The following is an 18,419-nucleotide window of genomic DNA, read 5'->3' as shown; positions in this document are numbered from 1 at the left end:
CGGTTCCTGAGACTGTGTCTCCTCCATCAGACTAGCAGTTCCTGAGACTGTGTCTCCCCCATCAGACTAGCAGTTCCTGAGGGCTGTGTCATGTCTCCCCCTACCCACCTTGGAACAGGGCTTAGAATGGGGGCTGTGCCACCTGTGTCCTGCATGAGGCAGTCCTCACTGTGCCCTGACTGATGCTCTAGAATGTCCTTTCAGGGCCTCTGTACCCACCTTTCTTTCTCCGGGCTTCGTCATGGTCGCCCATGACAACCAGTTCTGAAGGCTTGGAGGGGAGGCTGGGGCCCGCTCTGCTGACGGCTCTCACCCGGAACCGATAGCTCTGGCCTTCGATGAGGCCTTGGATAGGGCACCGGCAGGTCCCACTGGGGGCCTCGTGGCAGGGCACCCACTGCCCAGACTCGCCCTGGCACCTGTGGGAGAGAGGCCTCAGCTCCAGCCCCAGCCCATGACTCAACCTTCCCAGTGTGAGCCCCTCCGGAGGCCACTTCTCCACCCCAGACTGCCGGCCCAGCTCACTGCTGCCGGTTCCAGTCCCGCTGTCCATTCAAAAACCTGGCTCGAACCTCGGGCCCCCAGGAGGACTCGCCACCACCCTCGACACCATGTTGACCAAAATAGCCAGTGCCTCTGTGCAGATTTCCCGTGTGCCTGGAGGTGCACTGCACCCTCACAGCCCTCGGTGTCAGGTGGGATTCCCTTCGCTCTACGGACGGGGGATCCACTCTGGGCTCAGACAGTGGGACAAGACGTGAGTCATGTGGCTCGGGAGTGGCAGTTAGGATTTCACCCAAGGGCTGTCCCCGTTGGCGTGTGTTCCAGATCGACTCTCAGGGTGAGGGCTCTCTGTGCCCTCTGGGTGCCCTGTCCTCCGGCGGTTCCCCAGCACACGCTGAGGCTGGACGGGGCGCTGGGCGCTTGGGGTCTAAATCCTGACTCTACCGCTGACGAGCAGATGCCTTGGGCAATCACCCTGTGTCACACAGTCTGTGCGGGACCGGGTGCTACCTCAAGCTGGGGCCTCACAGCTGGCAGCATTCGAAGAAGGTGGGATATCGGGTCCCTCCCCTTCCTACTGTGCCCCCTCCCTCCAGGTCAGTGCTGTCCTGTCCCTGCCTGGCACTCAGGGAGGAAAGTAGCCACCATTTCCCCTCGTGCTCCATTTCAAGCACTTACCGTTTCCCCTCCCAGGGTCCAGAGGGCTGGCTCTGCTGGTGGAATCCCAGATTTGGAGGCATGGACACCCCTCCCTAGCCCCTAAATTATGCAACCTGGTCTACCTCCTGCCCTGCTCCGAGGCCAAGCATGGGGCTCCCTCTTTCCTGTGGCCCCCACTCTTGTTGTCACAACCAGGCAGAGGTGTCCCTGGGGGCTCTGCCACTCAGGAGGCTGACTCACCGCTCGATGGAGTAGCCGGTGATGGGGCTGCCCCGGGTGTCGCTGGGCGGGGTCCAGGTCAGGATGAGGCAGTCTCTGTTCACATTCAGGCAGCGGACGTTCAGAGGGGAGCCTGGGGCTCCTGGCTTCTCGGCTGCCGCATCTGAAACCCAGAGCGGAGGGTTGGGGGGGCGAGGGGAGGACGGGGAAGGTTCTTCTAGTCCGCGTCTACTTGGCAACTGACACCCCCCCGTCCAACAACCTCTTCCGCTTGAACACTCCAGGGCTCGGTTTTGGTTTTGAGGACCAGGACCTGCATAATGATGGTCTCCTCCTTTTTAGCAACAGCATCTGGGGGGCTGTGGGAGTGCCAATTCCTAGGGGCCCATTCTACTCCAGGCCCCTGAAGGATCAGTGTAATTAATCCCTGAGCCCCGGGGCATCCCCCCATTTTGTGGACGGGGACACTGAGACTCAGAGAGATAAAGTGATTTGCCCAAGGCTACCCAGCTAGTGAAGCGGCAAAGCCAGGATCTGAAACCAGATCGAAGACCAAGAGGCAGAACTCACCAGGGGCTAGAGTCATTCTAGCCCATGCTCAGCCCTCCCTCCACAGCTCCCACTGAGTCTGAGACTCAGCTGTGTCCTAGGGTCACAGGATGTAACAGGGATTCTTAGAGACTCTCACTCAACACCCCTACTTATAACAGGGAAACTGAGACCCCAAGAGGGTGGAAAACTCACCTAAGGTCCCACAGCCAATTTGGTCTCTGGGCTCCAGCTACGCTTCCTACCCGCCAAGCCCCTCTCACCTCTCACAAACACATAGGCGCTCTGATCCTGGGGCCCGAAGGGCGAAGGCACCTGGACAGTATAGAGCCCCTCATCCTCCTTGTAGGCACAGGACACCTTCAGGAATGCCTGGCGGTCTGCGTAGAGGATCTGTCGGCGACCCGAGGGTCTCAGTAGTCTCCCTGAGGAGGGGAGGGGTCCAGTGTGAGCTCTGGCCTCATCTGGGAACCGTTAGGTGGTCTGGGGGTTTAGGCAGAGGCACGGCTGATGTGGCTGGAGTGGCTGTAGCCTGTGGCTTGGCTGGGGACTTGGGGAGGGGGTGGTGGCCTCCAGGGCTCTGCCAAGCTAGCCCTGAACTCTCCTCGGTCTTGGGAGCAGGGCAGGGTCCAGGGAAGGGGACAGTGGGAATGGGAGTTTAGGGAAGCGGTCGGCAGCTCAGTGAGGCGTTGGAGGTGCTGTGAGGAAACAGGGAACAGGAGGGACGGGGCCCTTTGTGAGGCCGGTGTCTCTGTAGGGCAGCTGGGGGCTCACCGTGTGTGTTGGGGGCTCAGTGGGTGGGAGCTGGAGGCTCACTGAGGGAGCCGGGGTGTCCATGAGGAGGGCAGAGGACTCGCTGAGGGGGGTAGGGTCAGTGAAGGGAGCGGGGACTCAGTTGTGTGACCGTAATGAGAGGGATGGGGCTTCAGCGAAGGCACTCTGGGGCCCCGGGAGGGCGTCTGGCCCCGAGGCCACACTGTAGGGCCATCCTGTTCTCCATGCCTCCCTCCTGTCAGGACCTCTGTTCTAGAAGACGTACAGGTTTGGGAAGACATCTCAGCCTTATTGCAACTGTTTCTCAGGGCTTCCTGTGGCTTCCCCACCCTTCTGACCCCCTGCCACCAGCAGGTGCAGTCTCCCTAGGGGGGCTGGTTGGGGGCTGTTCTCCTTGACCTGTGGCTGCAGGCCTGGTCACAGGTGGGGAAGGAGGTCCTGCCATCCTTCTCCTCCCTGGCTGTCAACGGGAGTGGCTACGACTGTGTTTCAGCTTCCTCCCTCCTCCTACATGAAGAGTCCCTTGAATTCAGGCACATCTGCCCATTCCTGCCCTGGCACCCGGCATGGGGCCTGGCACCCACAGGGGCTTGCTGACCCTCTGTAGGGTGACCGGATCTGAATCCACCTGCCCTCTGCTCCTGCTTTCTTCTCCCTCTTCAGCACTCATTACTCAGCGTGTACTTGGGCAGGGGCGTAGCTCACTTCCTCTCTCCCCTGACCCAGGGACCAGTGTCGGGGTGGAGCCATGGCTCTAGCCCCTCTCTGGCTTCCACCGCTGCCTCTGAAGGCTGGAGACCAGGACGGCGTCCTCACCATCTCGGTACCACTGGATGTTCTGCTCAGCATCTAACACATCATCCGAAAATAAGCAGGACAGGGAGAAGGGTTCCTTCTCTCGGGCAAAGACCGGCTTCAGCACCGATGTGAATTCCACGCTGGGGCCAAACATCAGTCCTGGGGTGGGAACAGAAGTGAGGTCAGCAGCCTTCTGAGGCCACCCGCCTAGCCCGGGACATCCCACTCCTCTGGGTCAGGATTCACAGTCTCCGAGGTGGTCTTAAGGAGGAAAGAGAGGCCCGGTCCTGGAGGGTGGCGGAGGTGGGGCAGAGATTTCTCTAGGTGGGATCAGATGAAGCAAAATAGTAACTAGCCAGAGTCATGTCCATTTGTCTGTTTGGCTTTGCCTTTCTCGCTCAGCTTTGGCCCCTGGACAGCTCGGCAGCTGGGGGCAGCACCTGGGGACAACGCCCCCCCCCCCCCCCCGCCCCACCACCACCAAGTCAGTGTGCAAGTATGAATAGCTCATATGCAATGACATGCCTTTGTGGGCAATGGGTGGCTAATTGTCTAAAGGGGGCTTTGGAAGGTCTGACGAGGAGCCCAGACCCCCCCCCCCTCCCCGAAGGCCGTCCCGCCCTGAGCCTCCTTACTTTTAAAGATCTCTGAATCGAAGCCAGCATCCTTCCCCACGTAGGCTGAAAGTCCAAGGCAAATGGAGTTTGAGAAGGTTCAGACCTCACATTCCTACTAGATTAGAGGTGTGGGTTTGGGTGTGGGTTTGAGTCCTCCTGGTGGGTCCATCTTTGGCTGCTGGAAGTTCCTTCGCCCCTATGGGCCTCTACTCCTCTCTTGGTAAAAGGCAGACAGTGGTTCCTAGCTGGTGGTCGTGGGGTTCTGAATAAGTGAGTTCACATGAACCAAGCCCTCAGCCAGAGCCTGACACATAGCTGGTGCCCAATAAATGGGGGCCTTTTCATCCTCTGCCCAAACCCACTGCCAGGATCACACAGTATCCATCGAAGCCAAGTCTGGTCGGACCGGGATTTCTGGTGCGGTTGGGGACAGTCCGCAGGGGAAGGACAGTGCTCAGAGAGCCATGTGGGGGCTCAAGGGTGAAGTCCAAGGGGATGTGACACAGACCACCAGAGGAGAGTAACAGCTCTTGTTCACGTGGGGTGTCTCACGTGCCACGTATCAACTCCTTACATCCTCACGACACCCCGTCTGTTGATGCCGTTATCATCCCCTCATACAGATGAGGAAACTGAGGTGTAATCACCCCGCAAGTACCCCGGAAGCCCGACGCCGTGAGGCGACTGGTCCCTGGTAAGGCCCTTCCTGAGTGAGTCCCGGAGAGGGTCAGGAGGCTGCCCAAAGTCACACAAAGTCAGCGACAGACTCAGGATTAGAACCCAGAGCTCCTACCCCACAAGCCAGGGTCTTCTATCAGTTGCTATGGAGACGACAGCCGGGAAGGGGGTGGGAATGACCGTGAACGGGTGCTCCTAGTAGGTGTCTGGCTGGAGTCTGGGGGCCAAGAAGCTGAGTGGATCCTAGGGTTGCTGGCCTTGAGGGAGGGAGGGTTGGGGGTCTGGAAGAAGTGATGGGAAGGATGGGTGGACAGAGGGAGGCAGGGCCCTGATGCCTGACCTTGGCTTGACTCTAGGCACACCCTATAAGGACAGCTCAGATTCCGCAGCCAGCCAGACTGGCAGAGGGGACAATTGCCACCCAAGATCTATTTGGGGAACAGGGCAGAGGGGTGGAGAGGGCTGTGAAGGACAGTTTAACAAGGTCTGGTGAGAGGCAGGGAGGGGGACTGGACTCCAGCCTGTCTACTGACCAGGGAGTGTGTGTGTGTGTGTGCATATGTGTGTGTGTGTGTGTGTGTGTGTGTGTGTGTGTGTGTGCACGTACATGCTCACACATGCAGCCTCTCTCTCAGGGCCCTGAAGGCAAGGCAGCATTCTCCTGGGCCCAGAGCTGTGGCTTCCTGGGTACATGCTGCCCTGGTCATGGGGTGGGGGGACACAGAGTTATCCCTTCCCAAAGCCTCCTACACGTCAAGCTTTACCTGTACCATGGCATTTAATCAGCCTAAGCACCTGAGCCAGGTAGAAGGCGTCCCCCTTACAGGCCCGGCGGCTCAGAGAAGTGGAGTGAGGTGGCCCAGGCTCACTCAGCCAGTCAGTGGCAGAGCCAGCATATGGACGCGGGTCTGGCTGACTCCTGAGTGTCTCCCCTGCTTTACGCTGTCATTTCAGACGCCCCCGGTGGAACCTCCAGGATTGGGAATCACACCAATTGGGAACTGCACAACTGGGAAATATGCACCAGCACCCAGATGGGGCAGTGAGGTCAAGAGGCGAGTTGGTAGGGCTCAGCCTTTCCCCTTGAGGACCCCTCAGGAGGGCTGGCAGGGCCAGGCCACTCTTCCAGGGGCCCTGAGTTAGATCCGGACCCGAGTCCCACCTAACAAGATGAGCACGCTCTTTGGAGACTGTGCAGTCTGAGGGAGGCGACTCTCACTTGCTCCGAAGGCCCCAGGGAAGCGAGTCTCTGTGGCTGCCCAGGTCACCTGATCCCAGGGGACCCCCGTGTCAAGGGCCCTTCCTCAATCTGACCACAGATACATGTCCTCATCTGCTCATCCCGGGTTTGCTGTGCGCCAGCCTGGCCGGCTGGAATGGGAATACTTACTTCGGACGAGGACCTTGGCGAAGGAGGAGGCCTGGCCGTATGCATTCTTCACCTTCACTGTGTAGGTGGCTGCGTCCTCAATGGTGCATCTGAAAAGGAGAGAAGACACCCGCCCCCCGCCCCAAGATTGCTGGGCTCCATCGGAAACCCAAGTCCCCATGTATGGGTAGGAAAGGCGGGGATTAACACGAAGCCCTCACAGGGGAGACTTTAGGCTTTAGTTCAGGCCCCGCCTCTGAAAAGCTATGTGCCTTTGGGCTAGCCACTGCCCTTTGGCATGTCTCAATGTCCTTCTCTGAAAAACTAGGGACATAACACCAGCCTAGTCCACCTCAGGTGAAAATATGATTGTTATTACTGACTGTGTAAGATCAGAGAGGTTAAGTGACTTGCCCAGAGTCACACAGCACCCAGAATTCAACCCAGCTTCAAGGTGACAAGCTCTCTTACAAGGCATAGTCTCCTGCCCTGTCAACACCTCCAAATCAGAATCCTGGAGCAGCAGCAGGGCACGGACTTGCCCAGGGCATACTGCCAGTCGGTGCCAGAACTGGGCCAGATGCCCAGGTGTTCTCAATCTCAGGCCTGGGTCTCATCACCAGTCAGGCCAACCCTGTCTGGTTCCCAGCGGAGCCTGGGCTGGCTCCATTCCAGAGCCACGTGGTGACAGAGCCATCGGTAGAACGTGGCACATCTGGTCCCATAAGCAAGCCGAGGGCTCCTGGGTGTCCCCGCTCTTACCCTGGCTGCACGGGGCAGGAATCCCTCTTGCTTCTGGAACCAGTCCCACCTGCCCCTCCAGGCAACCCCAGCCCTGCATGCCTTCCCTGACTGTACAGCCCCCGGGGCACGTCTCTTTGTGGCACTGAGTGGTCAGACATTTACGTCCACACATCCCCACTTTGCTTCTGCAGGGTAGGATCGATGTCCTGTCCACAGTCGTGTCTCTGAAGTCCAAGTTGGCTGAGATGGAGGGACTGGTGTACTGGAAAGAACCCAGGTGGAGAGAACGGCCTCCAACCCGGGCCCTGCCTTGCACGAGCCGTGCAAGTCCCCTGACCCTTGGAGCCTGGGTTTCCTGTCCTGTAACATGGACATAACAATGCTTCCCTGCAAGAACAGCGGTGGGCATTATCAATCGTATGCGCACAAACTTAGCGCAGGGCTCAGCACCGGAGGCCACCACGGGGCAGCTCGTGTGAGCACTGTAGTGCCTGCTCTGGGGAGGACTGTGCTCAAATCCCCCGACGGCCTCCCTCCATGCACGCTGCGTCTCCCTTTAAAACCATGCTTACGGCTCACCATCTCCTGATCGGCCCATCTAACTGCTTCCTCTGGTACTCGTGCGTGCGCGTGCACGTGCGTGCGTGCGGGGACGTGTGATTTCCCTCCTCCAGGGAGGAGCGCCCCCAGCATTCCTAGCTCATCACTCAGTCCTTCCGGCTGGCCCCTGACTCCACGTTACTTCTCGTGTATTCCAGGCATCGGAATCACGCGGGACTGTCTGCCAAATACCAATCCCCAGGCCCCACTCCAGATTAAGACGTCCTTAATCTGCCTCCTGGGAGGCAAGAGGAGGGTCCCTCCCGCGAATCAGTGTTTTCGTAAGCACCCCAGGTTCTTCCAAAGGTGAGGCCGACTCAGAAATCCTGCTCTGGCTTCGGTGCTGGTGGGGTCTGGGGGTCATGGGTCTCTCTAGAGCTCACAGTCTCACCTCCTGATCTCCAGCGTCAGCAGCCCATAGTTGTTGGTGATTCGGTACTTTCCCGCGGGGAAGAGGCGGGGATCGATTCGCATGTCGTTTTTGTACCTGTGGAGACACGGTGGTCTGTGGCAGGCTGGGTGGCTCTGAGCGGGAAGGATCTGGAGCCTCTCAGACCTGGATTCTAACCTCAGCTTTGTGCTCTTTACTTGCTTATGTGACCCGAGGCAGCACTTTCACTGCACGGAACCTCAGTTGTCCTCATCTGTGAAATGGAAGTAATGAGAGCACTGACCCTCAAACGGGAGAAGATATGTAAAGCTTTTCTCCTGGGCCCTGGGTACTGTAGATGTTCCTGGGAAGCAGAGAAGAGGGAACCTGTAATTAGGGGTAGCTGCCCCTTCCCCTACCAGAGGTACCCCCGTGACCTGGGCCCAGCTTTTTCCTCCTCTCTGAGGGTGTTGCCAAGGAAAGTGCCCCCATTTCTGCCTCCCCCATCAACCTCTTAGGATAGCAGTTCTGTACTTGGCGGTCATTATAATCACCGGAGAGAGCTTTGAAAATCTCCTTGCCCAGTTTCTGAACACAAGGCTTTGGGAATTCGTATCAGGAGCTGCTCATTGGTCTCCAATAGCCGTTCCCCCTTATTCTAAAGGAACAGGATTCATCACTGGGCCACCCAGTGTGTGACATATTTCCTACCCTCTCCTTCTACTAGGTGTGGCCATGTGACTAAGTCCTGTCAACAGGAAGGAAGTACAAGTGTCACATGGCTGCTACCGATGACCCTTTGTCCCCTTTTCTGTCATTTTCCCCTCTGTCCTACGCCAAGAACATGGCCCAGGTAGCCGGCATCTCGCACCGGGAAAGACTGGGGCTGCCGGAGTCCCTGAGGGATCTATGAGCAAAGTCGCCGTGGCCGCCCCACCCTGTCTACATCAGGCTCGCCGGTGAAAGAAAAATAAACTTCTTATCTTATTTCAGCCGTTAAAAAAAAATCTCCATGCCCAGGCTGCATCTCAGATCACTCAGATCAGAATTTCTGGGGTGGGGCCCAGGCCAGAAGTATTTTTTCAACTCCCCACGTGACTGCCAAGGGTGGCCCAGCGGATTGCCCCAGCCCACTGCACCCTGGACACGGCCCTCTGTTTTCTGTGGACTCTGGTGTCTTGTTCTCCCTGCTGTGGGCGCTGAACTGTGAGGTGGCCTCACCTCTGTCCACAGCCCGTTGCAGGGGTTTGGAGGCCTAAGGGGTCAGGGCTGGCATGTGAAAGTCTGTGAAGGCTGGGAGGCCTGGGTTCTTGACACAGCTGGCTGTGTGACCTTGGGCAAGTCAGTCTCCCTCTCTGGGTTCTCTGGGTCAAGAGGCTGCTGCATGGACAGTCAGCCCCCGTGGTGGTTGAGCTTGAAGAGCAGGCTGAAGCCGAGAGAGGGCGCCCCAGCCACCGTCCGATGCCTTCCTGGGACCTGGCTACCCCCGCACCCTGTTTGTGCCCATGGCAACCAAACAGTGCCACACCCACACCCCATCACACAGCCCCTGGGCTGCACCCTCTTCTGAAAGGAGCCCAACTAAGTTTCCTTTGGGGAGAGCAGTGCCTAATCTCGGTACCCAATCTTTTTCCCTCTCCTAAGCCTGGGGGCCAAAGTCAGGTTCGCCCACCCCCACCTATCAGGAACTTTCCAGACACCTCGGCCCGGCCAGCTTCCATCTTTCCCAGAAAAAAAAAAAAAAAGCAGCAGCTGCAGCTCTGGGCAAGGCCTGGACAGCCAGAGACCTCAGCGCTCATCTTGCCCTCTCTGGGCTCTGGGCTCCTGCCTGAACAACAGGCCCTCGAAGGCATGGGCTGTGCAGATCTCACTGTAAATGGCAGCCAGTCATAAAACAGCATTAAGTGAGACAACAGAGGCCAGGCGCCCAGCCCGGAGCCTGGCTCAGAGAGGCCCTCATAAAAGAGCGAGATTTTTATTCTTTCTCTAAATGTTCTTTCTTCGCATATTTTGGTATTGGATTTTACTTTTTAAGGCTGCTTGCTTGGCCTGGGAGACGGAGTCTGGTATCAGATAGAATCATGGCCAGGGCCCATGTCTGCAGAGTTAACATGGCTAGACTGGGCTTTGCCTAACTTGTCCTGCTGGTACCCCTGCATTCAGGAAGTGCTCAATGATTGCTGAATGAATGTACTTGCCTGACCAACCCAGTGTGCCAGGATCTTCCTCTTGAGCTGGGGGCTGGTGTCTGCCGGGGCCTGGACAGAGCCCCGGAGGCCAGTCCCAGGACAGTGAGTGGCCCTGCCCAAAGTGATCGATGATGAAAAACCAGACCCCCCAAACCAGGAGCACCAGGGGCCACACGAGTCCCTCCTGCTGGAGGTGGGCCTGGCCTTGCTTCCAGCACTTACCACACTCAGCTCCCTGTTGTGGCAACATTGCTGGCAGGGGTGGTAATGAGTCCCTTTCCTGAGAAGCTCCCACGGAATGCCTTAGATATGGGCCTAAGTGCCAGGGCAGGGCAGGGCTTGGCTGCCAGGCAGGACAGCTGAGGTACTGAACTCAACCCCCCCCTCCCCCCCTTAGCCCAGGCCAGCTGGCGGGAGCCGTCCTCCTACCTGACCAGCCACTTACAGGCAGGGACTGCCTCCATCCCCACAGAAATCCAGCACTCAACACGAATTCTAGCCCCTGGGACACTTTTTTGAATGAATGTCATCTGGCCATGACCAGCCCCGATGCCAACTCCCTTAACGCCTTTCTTGATTGGTCCTGGCCCAAGGGCTTTCCATTTCTCTGACTTCCGAGGAATGATTTGTGCTTCAAGGGAAAATAACAATTGCAAGGATGACTTTCCTACTCTCTAAGCCGACTGGGAGGAGGCTGGGAGGAGATCTGAGTTTGAATTCTGACTTAAACTGGCTGTGTGACCTTAGGAGTAGACAAGTCACATTACCTCTCTGAGCCATGGGTGGCCACAGGGCTCAAACGAGAAGAAAGTGCTGGGTCAGTAAAAATGGATTCAAGTATAAGATGTTGCTGTTTCCTTTGTGATCCCTGTCATTTGTGTGCTTATCCCCTCTCTCCTACTAGACCACGGTGTATTCACCCTCAAGATCTGGCTTATGTGTTGCCTCCTCTGAGAAGACTTCCCGGATCCTCAGGAAGAGGGGGGATGGGGGAGGCAGCCACTTCATCACCTTTATCTTTACTCTTATTTCAAATTACACCCATGAATGCACTTCTCTCTGAGTTGACATTTCTCTTCTGGGCTGAAAGTTCTTTGAGGGAAGACTGTGTGTGGTTCGGGCCTGGGGCAGATTATGCTCCTGGTAACTATTTGTTGAAATCCTTTCCTTCTCCCCCAGAATGTCTGACTCCCTGCCGAAAGACCCAGAGGGAGCTCAGTAAACAGTGGCTCAGCTGCACGAAGATCCCTCCGGTTAGGACTGAGGGCCCCCAAGCTGCCACGCCCACCTCCGCCACGCCCACCTCCACCACGCCCACCTCCACCACGCCCAGTCTGAGGACACCTCCCACCTCCCCGCCCCTCCCTCTGCCAGCAAGGCCTAGATTGTAGCTCTGCTATGGTTACAGTCCCAGGAAGGGCATCTTCTGCTTTCCCAGCACCTTTCAAGTTCTGAGGGCTTCCACGTAGCTGTGGCATTAGATCCTCACCACATGCAGGCTGGGCAGGAGGCCTTCAACCCATTTTACAGAACAGGAAACTGAAGCAGGACCAGAGAGGTTGTGGTGTGACCGAGACCACCCACTGAGTTAGTAGAGAGAGCTGGGTCTGGACACAGGGCTCTCACTCCAGGTCTGAGCTCCTGGGGTGGGGGTGGGGGGGCTGCCCTCCCCGCCTCCCCTCCTGCTCCTCTGCCCCCTGTCCTGCCTCCTGCCGTCATCCTCCTACCCCTGAGACGCCCAGCTCAGAGCAGCTGCCTTCTCATGCCACCAGAATCATATTTTTACAAGTGCTGGCTCCCCGGTGGCCCAGTCTTCCTGCCCCAGGCTGGCTGGGAGGAGGCTAAGAATAACTCGGCCTGAGCCTCCCAGCAGCTGCTGCTCTCTGGGGGGTGGGCAGAGCTCAGGGTCTGTGGGGCTGGGTTCTTCTCAGGCAGCAAGAACTTCTGGGGGAGGAAGTTCGCTCCTGGGAGAGAGGTGCTGGTCTGTAAAGAACTCACGCTTGCTCGTTTAGCCCTGGAGGCTCGGAGCACGGGGGCAGGGTGAGGACCCCTTCTCTCCTGCCCCGGTGGCTTACCAGGTGACCTGGGGTGGAGGCGAGGCCTGGACAGTGCAGGTCAGCAGAACTGTGGTGTGCTCCCAGACGGCATGGGAGCGCAGAGGGATCCAGAACCAGGGCCCCCGGCCGGAACACAGCTCTCTCAGCTCCTTGGCCTCCCGGACCTTCTCCTCCGTCTGGAGGCGGGAAGGGATCTGTGACTCCCATGAGCCAGGGGATCACATCTCCCCCATCTTTGCTGTCACCTTTCCCCCTGACACTCAGGCTCTGGAGTCACACCCACATGGACTGGAGCCCTCCAGGCACAGGCAGCTGAGAGGCAAGGTGGCACAGAGGGCAGGGGCCTTGGAACAGCTGGCCTGGGGTCAAGGCCAGATTCTGCCACTTCCTGCCTGTGAGACCATAGGCAAGTCCTCAGTTTACTCATCTGTAAAATGGGGATGATAACAATATCCCCCCACCTTTCTGTGGGGTTTAGTGAGGATGAAATGAGCTAATATGTGAAAAAACATGGGCACGGAGGGGCGCCTGGGTGGCGCAGTCGGTTAAGCGTCCGACTTCAGCCAGGTCACGATCTCACGGTCCGTGAGTTCGAGCCCCGCGTCAGGCTCTGGGCTGATGGCTCGGAGCCTGGAGCCTGTTTCCGATTCTGTGTCTCCCTCTCTCTCTGCCCCTCCCCCGTTCATGCTCTGTCTCTCTCTGTCCCAAAAATAAATAAAAAATGTTGAAAAAAAAATTAAAAAAAAAAAAAAAAACATGGGCACGGAGAAAGCCCATGTGTGTATTAGCTGTGGCTCTCTTGCCCTGGGGAGGGGGCACGGAGAGTGGCTTCAGCTCCCTGATGTTTGTCAGGAATAGTGTGTCCTGAGGCTCTTCTGTGTTCTCGGCACTGGCAAGGTCACTGGACAAGCTTCGTCTTGTTCAATGGCCACCCCCACCCCGAGAGTTGATACACCACATACATCTGTTTCACGGATGAGAAAACCGAGGCTCAGTGAGGGGAAGTTGCTTGCCCAGGGTCACACAGCTGGAGGGCTGGGACGCTGGGATTCAAACTGGGTCCAAGACCAGGGCCTGGACTCTTTCCTGAATGTTCAGCTGCCTCTGGAGAAGGGGGTAGATGAGGTGGGCGGCCCGTGATGGGGTGCAGGTCCCAGGACTCCTCACCCGTCGTCTCAGTGCCTTTCGGTCGCGTCTCTGGCGCAGCAGCCACTGGGTCCGAAGGAAGGCGATCTCCGTCCTCTCCCAGTCATTGCCAAAGCCCACCCGCTTCTGCCCTCGCTCCTCCAGCTCCACTGCAGAGGTCTGGCGCCTCAGCTGGGCCTCCCTGTGTGGCAGAGGCCATCAGGGGCCGAGGGCCCGGGGTTCGTGGGGGCACACCAGCCAGGGCCACCCGTCCTCCCCCACACCCGGCATCACCAGCTGCTCTTTAAGCGTCTTGAGGACAAGAGCGGCTTTTAATCCTCTCTTGCCCCCAAAATACCCGAAATGGGCCCTGCTTACAGTAGGTGCATAATAAGTACTACGGATACCGTTTACAAGGCTCTTTCACAAATTTTTGTTCCTTTTGTCTTCACGACGACCAAGTGGGCAGGAATAGTCCCCCTATTTTACAGAGCAGGGACCTGAGACTTGGTGACTTGGCCAGTACCAGGACCCAGGCCTTCTGGCCCAGGACAGCCTCCCGCTGCTCTCAGGTGAAGCCTCGTGGTGAAGTGGGGACCCCCACCCTCTCCACTGGGGATGGTCCCTCACTACTGCCTGTGGACCCATCCGGAGTGTGGTCTGAGCTCTTGCGCTAGACGTGGAACTTTGGGCAGATTCCTTAAGTCCAGTGTGGCAGTGTAGTGGAGGCAGGGGACTGGCCAGGATGGCCCATTCTCAGCCCAGTGTTCGCCGCAAAGGTCACCTGACTTACCAAGATGTCTCTGAGGAGGCTGTCAGAGCCAGGGCTGCTGCGAGGGCATAGTCTGCGGCGGTGAACTGAAACTCTTCCTCACTGTCGTGGGAAAAGGGAGTTAATGGCGCCTGCAGGATTGCCTGGGGATCTGGCTGGGGCATCCCTGAGATTAGAGCTGCATCTACCTACCCCTGTCTCAGTACACTAGCAGGCATGGCTGTGCCTCCCCACTGGCTGATCTCTACAAAGCAGGGCTGTGCCTCCCCCCTCAGACTGGGACCTCCAAAAGGCAGGGCTGTACCTCCCCCCTCAGACTGGCATCTCCATAAAGTAGGGCTGTACCTCCCTCCTCAGACTGGCATCTCCATAAAGCAGGGCTGTGCCTCCCCCCTCAGACTGGGATCTCCATAAAGCAGGGTTGTACCTCCCTCCTCAGACTGGCATCTCCATAAAGCAGGGCTGTGCCTCCCCCCTCAGACTGGGATCTCCATAGAGCAGGGCTGTGCCTCCCCCCTCAGACTGGGATCTCCAAAAGGCAGGGCTGTACCTCCCCTCTCAGACTGGGATCTCCAAAAGGCAGGGCTGTACCTCCCCCCTCAGACTGGCATCTCCATAAAGCAGGGCTGTGCTCTCCCCTCAGACTGGCATCTCCATAAAGCAGGGGCTGTACCTCCCCCCTCAGACTGGGATCTGCATTAAGCAGGGCTGTGCCTCCCCCCTCAGACTGGGATCTCCATAAAGCAGGGTTGTACCTCCCTCCTCAGACTGGCATCTCCATAAAGCAGGGCTGTGCCTCCCCCCTCAGACTGGGATCTCCATAGAGCAGGGCTGTGCCTCCCCCGTCAGACTGGGATCTCCAAAAGGCAGGGCTGTACCTCCCCTCTCAGACTGGGATCTCCAAAAGGCAGGGCTGTACCTCCCCCCTCAGACTGGCATCTCCATAAAACAGGGCTGTGCCCCCCCCCCCCAGACTGGGGACCCCTAGCGGGTAGGGCAATGGCTGGGGTGGGGTCCCTGATGATCCCACCTGGTGCGGAAGGTTCTCCTCCGCACTGAGGAACCCATGTGCAGGCGGTGCTGCCGCTCCTCCTTGTGCGCCTCCTCCTGGCGGTGCTCCAGCCGGTGGACGACCTCCACGGCCTGGGGGGGCCGGGGCTCCCCCACATTTCCGGGGCTGTGGGGCAGAGTCATGGCTGCGAGAGTAACAGCCTGCGGAGCCAAGGTGCGCGGTCACACCACCAGGCATCCGCCCGTCCCTTCCCCATGTGGTCGTCCCAGCATCCCTGCGGGGGGGGGGGTGGTTTGTGGGGTGGGCGTTCATGCTCCAGTGGGCAGAGCGGGGCACGGAGGCCGGGGCGGGGCAGGGAGCTGGCTAACGGGACAGCGGCGGGCTTCGCACCCTGAGCCTGCCTAACGTCCCGCGTGCAGCCGAGCGAGTGCAGCCCCGCGTCGCGAGCAGCCCCTGGCTTCTAGCTGCAGCCCAGCCTTAGTCTCTCCCGTGACCTGCGCGGAGCCCTCCCTTCTCTGGGCCTCAGCTTCTCAGGTGATGAGCGGTCGGACACCGTGATGTCCGAGGGCTGCGCTATGACTCAAGATGGGCAGATGTCCTCACTCTTCCTGCCTGTGCCCGCTCAGCCCCACTTTGCCTGCACTGGCGGCCTGGCCTCTCTTGGAGAAACCTCTTCTTCCTCCTGGCCTTCCTAGCCCCACTCAGGCTTCACAGCCCAAGCGGAGAATGCTTCCATTGGCACACTGGTTGTGCGCAGAGACTCTGGGGCGCGGTCCCGCTTCTCATGCCAGTTTCCAAGTGTGTCCCCTTGGGTAGGACTGTGTGACGTGGTTTTCTCATCTGGAAAATGGGTCGACTGGCCTCCCGGGGTGGTTGTCAAGGTTGGATGAGTGCTTGGAGCGTAGTAATTCCCATGTAAATGTTAGACATCAGCATTAGTTTTCTAAGAATCCCTGCTGAAAAACTATAGGCCAGCTAGAATTTTCCCTACTCTAATCCTTGTTATGCTTTTCTATCTCCACTCCAGTTTAGCTCTGATTCAAAGATGCCTCCTCCTCCTATTTAATGACTTCCTATTTATACATCTTGACTCTTCAACAAGATTATAAGTGAATTAAAAGTAATAACAGTGAGAGGCGCCTGGGTGGCTCAGCGGGTTAAGCCTCCAACTCTCGATCTCGGCTCAGGTCACGATCTCTTGGTTCGTGAGATTAAGCCCCGGGTCAAGTTCTGCACTGACAGTGCAGAGCCTGTTTGGGATTCTTTTTCTCCCTCTCTCTCTGCCCTTCCTCTGCTTGCCCGTGCGCTCTCCCTCTCTCTCTCTCTCTCTCTCTCTCTCTCTCTCTCTCTCTCTTGCTTTCAAAATAAATAAATAAACATTAAGCAAAAAAAAGTGACACAGTGAGTGTTTACTGTGTGCCGTCCCATTGTCACCCCGTTTTTTAAAATAATTTTTTTAACGTTTATATTTATTTTTGAGACAGTGAGAGACAGAGCGTGAGCAGGGGTGGGGCAGAGAGAGAGAAGGGACACAGAATCCGAAGCAGGCTCCAGGCTCTGAGCTGTCAGCACGTGGGGCTCGAATTCGTCAACCGCGAGATCATGACCTGAGCCGAAGTCTGATGCTCAACCGACTGAGCCGCCCAGGCGCCCTGCATTATTACCCCATTTTACAGATGAGGAGGGAAAGTGCTTGCTCAAGGTCACCCAGCTGGTGGTGGGGCCATGACTGGCACCCAACTCTGAGCTCTCTTGACCTCTATGTCACGTGTCTACTCAAGGCCAGGCCTTGGCTGTGGCAGGGGACGCAGCGGGCCGCACGGCCTTTCTTCTTGTAAGGGGATCACAACCGAGGGATCCCCCTTTTGCATTCTCGAGGCTCAGGTCTGGGCCACAGGTGGGGGCCGGTAGGGTTGGATCATATCGGTGTGGAGGAACCTCTGGGATCAGGGAGCGAATCCATGGATATGGAGAGGCAGGCAGGGAGAGCAGGAGGCCCATGAGCGAGCTGGCTTTGGATTCTCGCACCAAGTTCTCTCCCAGATCTTGGCCTCGGTGTCACCACCGGGTCTCTGGGTCTCTGAGGGCCCCTCTGATGCTGAAGCTCTAGGATGCTTGGTGGAATCCCTGGTGCCTTCCATACCTCCTCTAGGTGGGAATTCTGGCGGGCAGGCCACTGACCTGGGAGGGTCCTTGCCGGGCTTAGGCCTGAAGTCACTCGTGGCTCCAGCCTCCCCGGGGGCCTCCCGGCAGTGGTGGAATGTGTGTGTATACCGGATTCTGACCTGGGTGGGAACATGGCACCTGGGAGACCACTTCTCTAGGTCCATAACCTGGGAGATGGGCCGCCGGCCTCATCGGAGCTCCGTGGCCTGAGGGGCCGGTTATGGGGAGTCAGGGGGGCTCAGGCTGCTGAGGGGCGATCTTAGTGGACCTTTACTCCTCTAGTTCTGAAAAGCTCGTTCCCTTTCAGTGTCTGGATTACTGCAGAATGTCAGTCAGGACCAAGGGCCGCACCGAAACTTCCTTGGCCTCCTGCAGGTGGCCTCAGCAGGACGTCACGGGACCGTCACCCCTTCAGCTTCCCATCTGGCCCCTCCTGAGGAAGAGGGTCTGCTGGCACCCAGAGGATGGCTGGCCTTGCTCGTTCTGCCCCTCCTTCCTCACAGCCCCAGAGGAGAGCTCTGGGTACCAACCGAGGCGGGACACCCTCCCCCCCGCCCCCCTCCCCACCACCACCAGCTTTTCTGGGACACCGTGGCCCTGGCCCTAGCAGCTGAGGAACGTTCCCTGGCATCAGCTGCTGGCTCCCTTCCTCGGATGCTCTGTTCCTGATTAGCACCATGCAGGGGTGTGTGTGTGTGTGTGTGTGTGTGTGTGTGTGACTGGCACTCATCCTTGACCTCCTGGGCCTCCCGCAACCAGACCCCCGGCTTTAGTGGATGAGGCATCAGTTCTTTTTAAAGCACTGACTGAGGCTTGGGATTAAGAAGCAGTGGGAGGGCAGCGCCATGAGTGCCTGGCAGGGAGGGGTCGGCGGGGTGTGGGCGCGCAGGGAACCCCCACCCCCACCCCGCCCTCCCCCGGGGGCGCAAGGCCTGGGCTCTTGGTCCCGCAGCACGGCCTCCCCTTTTCTCCCGAGCCCCCCCCCCCCCCCCCCCCCCCCCGTCTGCTTTCCCTCCAGGGCATCTGACAGACAATGCGGCCTCTGCCCCTTTCTCAGGAGGGAAAGAGAAGGACACAGAGGCTGAGGGACTCACGGAACCTGATGGCAGAAAGCTGGGTCCTCTGAGTGGGCCCTGCTCTACCAGCTCCCGAGTCCAGAATTCTGACCCTGCCACTGAGTAGCTGGGGCCACCCCTTCCCGGTCTGGGCCTCGGGC

At 58.3% G+C, this 18,419-nt stretch overlaps 1 protein-coding gene across 3 annotated transcripts in view; it reads right to left on the bottom strand.

Annotated features, from left to right (window-relative positions):
- MYOM3 (myomesin 3) overlaps nucleotides 1-18,419 on the bottom strand; it is a 49,475-nt gene that overhangs the window by 30,106 nt on the left and 950 nt on the right. The window contains exons 2-12 of one of the 3 annotated variants that reach the window (XM_058718638.1): nucleotides 15,056-15,237; nucleotides 14,047-14,127; nucleotides 13,296-13,455; nucleotides 12,147-12,304; nucleotides 7,904-7,999; nucleotides 6,190-6,278; nucleotides 4,140-4,184; nucleotides 3,523-3,663; nucleotides 2,196-2,357; nucleotides 1,405-1,546; nucleotides 220-419 (exon numbers count right to left, since the gene is read on the bottom strand). In XM_058718638.1, the coding sequence (XP_058574621.1) occupies nucleotides 220-419; nucleotides 1,405-1,546; nucleotides 2,196-2,357; nucleotides 3,523-3,663; nucleotides 4,140-4,184; nucleotides 6,190-6,278; nucleotides 7,904-7,999; nucleotides 12,147-12,304; nucleotides 13,296-13,455; nucleotides 14,047-14,127; nucleotides 15,056-15,219 (1,438 nt within the window). In that variant the 5' untranslated portion in view covers nucleotides 15,220-15,237. Of the gene's footprint in view, nucleotides 1-219; nucleotides 420-1,404; nucleotides 1,547-2,195; nucleotides 2,358-3,522; nucleotides 3,664-4,139; nucleotides 4,185-6,189; nucleotides 6,279-7,343; nucleotides 7,548-7,903; nucleotides 8,000-10,293; nucleotides 10,391-12,146; nucleotides 12,305-13,295; nucleotides 13,456-14,046; nucleotides 14,128-15,055; nucleotides 15,238-18,419 lie in introns of those variants that run through there. The other 2 variants (XM_058718639.1, XM_058718640.1) reach the window with 2 other exon arrangements.

Source organism: Neofelis nebulosa, chromosome 2 (genome assembly GCF_028018385.1).
Source record: "Neofelis nebulosa isolate mNeoNeb1 chromosome 2, mNeoNeb1.pri, whole genome shotgun sequence".
Lineage (NCBI taxonomy): Eukaryota > Metazoa > Chordata > Mammalia > Carnivora > Felidae > Neofelis > Neofelis nebulosa.
The sequence above is the reverse complement of the archived record's forward strand: the minus strand, read 5'-3'. Positions and strand labels throughout refer to the sequence as shown.